General features: G+C 45.7%; 1 protein-coding gene across 1 annotated transcript in view; it reads left to right on the top strand.

The window, feature by feature from the left end:
* The window catches only part of PCSK5 (proprotein convertase subtilisin/kexin type 5), a 485,048-nt gene that overhangs the window by 437,695 nt on the left and 43,796 nt on the right, over positions 1-3,557 (top strand). The window contains exons 31-32 of the mRNA XM_011984097.1: positions 1,810-2,027; positions 3,493-3,549. Coding sequence (XP_011839487.1) covers positions 1,810-2,027; positions 3,493-3,549 — 275 coding nt within the window. The remainder of the gene's footprint in view (positions 1-1,809; positions 2,028-3,492; positions 3,550-3,557) is intronic.

Below are 3,557 nucleotides of genomic sequence, written 5' to 3'. Positions count from 1 at the left end.
GGGGGCAAGGGGAGGGAGAGCATTAGGAGAAACACCTAATGTAGGTGACGGGTTGATGGGTGCGGCAAACCACCATGGCATGTGTATACCTATGTAACAAACCTGCACATTCTGTACGTGTACCCCAGAACTTACAGTATTTTTTTAAAAAAGAACAAAAGAAACCTCATCTATCCATTCCTCATCTCCCAAATATATTTGAGAAGACTGGGGTTTTATATTTTACTGTGCTCCCCCACCAGTGAGTGATTTCTATAATGGGATAATCATTGGGGTTCTATATATACAGACATAAGATTCTGCCTGGAAGAAGGTCATTTGCACAAACATACTGGTACTCAACTATATTTAGTGCTGTGTGCAAATGTTCATATGTGTGCGCTTGAAAAAAGTCATCAGAGGCTGGGAGAGAGCATCCAGTGGTTCCAATCTGACAGGGCATTAACCCTTTTGAGCCTTTTGGAAAGATTTTTTAAGTTTATTAAATGTTTTTAAAATGTATTAATTGAATAAAAAGTATTTTCTACTCTAAAGTTAGGCTCTAACAAAAAGAAAGAAACAATAATGAAAATTAGGGGGTCATATAGAGAAAAGAGAAGATGACCAAACTACACACAAATGAACAAAATTGGCAACAGTTCTTCTCAAACCAATCAAATTCACAAGAATGTGAACCCCAAATATCTGAGACAGGTCTCAGTCAATTTAGAAAGTTTATTTTGCCACAGTTAAGGACACATGCCCACAAGCCGGTGACGTAGCCTCAGGAGGTCCTGATGACATGTGCCCAAGGTGGGCAGGGCGCAGCTCGATTTTACACTTTTTAGGGAGACATGAGACATCAATCAATATATGTAAGATGTCCTTGTAGCTTCTTTTTTTTTTTTTTTTTTTTGAGATAGAGTCTCACTCTATCACTCAGGCTGGAGTGCAGGGGTGTGATCTTGACTCACCTCAACCTCCACCTTCCGGGTTCAAACGATTCTCCTGCCTCAGCCTCCTGAGTAGCTGGGACTACAGGCATGTGCCATCACACCCAGCTAATTTTCATATTTTTAGTAGAGATGGGGTTTTGCCAGGCCAGTCTCAAACTCCTGATCTCAGGTGATCCACCTGCCTCGGCCTCCCAAAGTGCTGGGATTACAGGCCTGAGCCATCCTACCCAACCCATTGTAGCTTTTTAAAATCTTAGTAACTGTCTTTTTTTTTTTTTTTTTTCTTTGAGACATAGTCTCGCTGTGTCGCCAGGTTGGAGTCCAATGGCATGATATCGGCTCACGGCAACCTCTGCCTCCCAGGTTCAAATGATTCTCGTGCCTCAGCCTCCCGAGTAGCTGGGACTATAGGCGCGCACCACCACGCCAAGCTAATTTTTGTATTTTTAGTAAAGACAGGATTTCACCATGTTGGCCAGAATGGTCTTGATTTCCTGACCTCATGATCTGCCTGCCTCGGCCTCCCAAAGTGCTGGGATTACAAGCGTGAGCCACCGCGTCCGGCCAGTAGCTATCTTTTTAAGGAATAGAGTGGGAGGCAGGTTTGCCCTAAGCAGTTCCCAGTTTGATTTTTCCGTTTGGCTTAGTAATATTGGGGTCCCAAGATTTATTTTCCTTTCACAAGAATAATGCCTGTCCTTTTCCTTACGTTTTTCTGAATGTTCTTTTTCACTTCCTCATAAATCCCGTGGATGCCTCTCAGCTGACAACAGCAGCAGCCCTTTTGTTTTTAGCCCTAATTCCTTTTCCCCAGGAAAGAATCACTTCTCCAGCAGGGCAGCTTCTCCAGTTGCACTCTCTTTTCCTTCCACAGGGGCTCTTACGCAGAAGATGGCGTATGTCAACGTTGTAGCTCTCCTTGCAGAACGTGTGAAGGAAACACCACCAACTGCCATTCTTGTGAAGGAGGCCTCGTCCTGCACCACGGAGTGTGCCAGGAAACCTGCCCCGAGAGGCACGTGGCTGTGGAGGGGGTGTGCAAGCCTTGTCCAGAGATGTGTCAGGACTGCATCCATGAGAAAACATGCAAAGGTACCTGGGAGCTTCCCATGGGAGAGCGAGGCTCTGCTGAGCCACCGGGTGGGGGCCGATTATCTGATGGTGGCTGGCAAAGGGCTGTGGGAACCCGTGTCCCTACCATTCCTGAAATGTATGTCTCTGTGCCTGTCATCAGAAAACTCGAGTGTGAGATACACTCAAGTGTCTTTTCATTACAGATGCTGCAAGCTAAGACAAGCAAGAGCCCCTTTTTGCATGATTTCTTACACACACACCCACATGTACACACACAGCAGGTGTGCAAGTGCTCTCCTAGGTGCTAGCAATACAAAGAACCCAATGTTCTCATCTTTTTTTTTTTTTTCCTTGAGATGGAGTTTCGCAAGTCAGACATAAGCTAATGGATTTAGCTTGACCGACCGCTGAGAGGCTGCTGTTGTGAGATTAAGGAAGTGCAATGGCGCGATCTCTGCGATCACTGCAGTCTCTGCCTCCCGTGTTTAAGCGATTGTCCTGCCTCAGCCTCCAGAGTAGCTGGGATTACAGGCATGCGCCACCACGCCCGGCTAATTTTGCATATTTAGTAGAGACGCGGTTTCTCCATGTTGGTCGGGCTGGTCTTGAACTCCTGACATTAGGTGATTCACCAGCCTCGGCCTCCCAAAGTGCTGGGATTACAAGCGTGAGCCACCATGCCCACCCGTTCCCATCTTTTTGAACACAAAATCTTATAGACTGATAGTAAGCCACAAAACACAGAGGTAGCTAGAAAACTACAATTGTTAAAAAGGATAAGAAAGAAAAGTTCGGGCAATGATGACTGAGATGACCGCTCTGGCTATGAACAGGTTTTGTTGTTTTTTTCCCTCAGGAATTATCTCCCCAAAAAAAGCTGTTCAGTTTTCTCTCCAGAAAAGACAGACTCATTTAACTGGTGCTGTCCTATCCAAAGTATTCTCTCGGTGTGACCTCAAGTGTTTTCCAGGATTCCCCCCAAAGTAAGAAAATGAACACAAATAAAATAAACCCGCAATGTATTCTTCACACTGATCAATCCTTTATTCATTGTGGTACCTGATCAATGAATGAAAAGTTAACTAATCCAACCATTCCTAAACTGCTTTCTGTATCGAACAGAGTGTGAAGTTCCCGATACAATTTTTTGAATCTGTTAATGCTCTTCAGGGTTTTCAAACAATACCACCAGCCTCTCAGCCATCCTTGTCTTTTGCAGCGTTGCAATTTTTTGCACCTCCAAAGGGCAGACCATTTCAGTGCGTAAGTCCAGCACCATCTAATATGGTCACATGTGTGGCCTCCTCCTCCCAAGGCAGGGCTTGTTAGACATCAAGTCTCTGCCCTGGCAGGGTGGGGAAAGGGCTAGGGTACTCTCAGGTCAAATCAACCAAAGTGCTGAAGGAGGAGCTAGCCCACTGTGGACAATGGATTCCTTTCTCCTGTCCCCCAGGGATAACTTGCTGCTTCCTCCTTTCCCCAGAGTGCATGCCTGAGTTCTTCCTGCATGATGATATGTGCCACCAGTCCTGTCCCCGTGGCTTCTAC

The sequence above is a fragment of the Mandrillus leucophaeus genome, unplaced genomic scaffold (genome assembly GCF_000951045.1).
Source record: "Mandrillus leucophaeus isolate KB7577 unplaced genomic scaffold, Mleu.le_1.0 Scaffold260, whole genome shotgun sequence".
Lineage (NCBI taxonomy): Eukaryota > Metazoa > Chordata > Mammalia > Primates > Cercopithecidae > Mandrillus > Mandrillus leucophaeus.
This window is presented reverse-complemented; position numbering and strand designations above follow the sequence as displayed.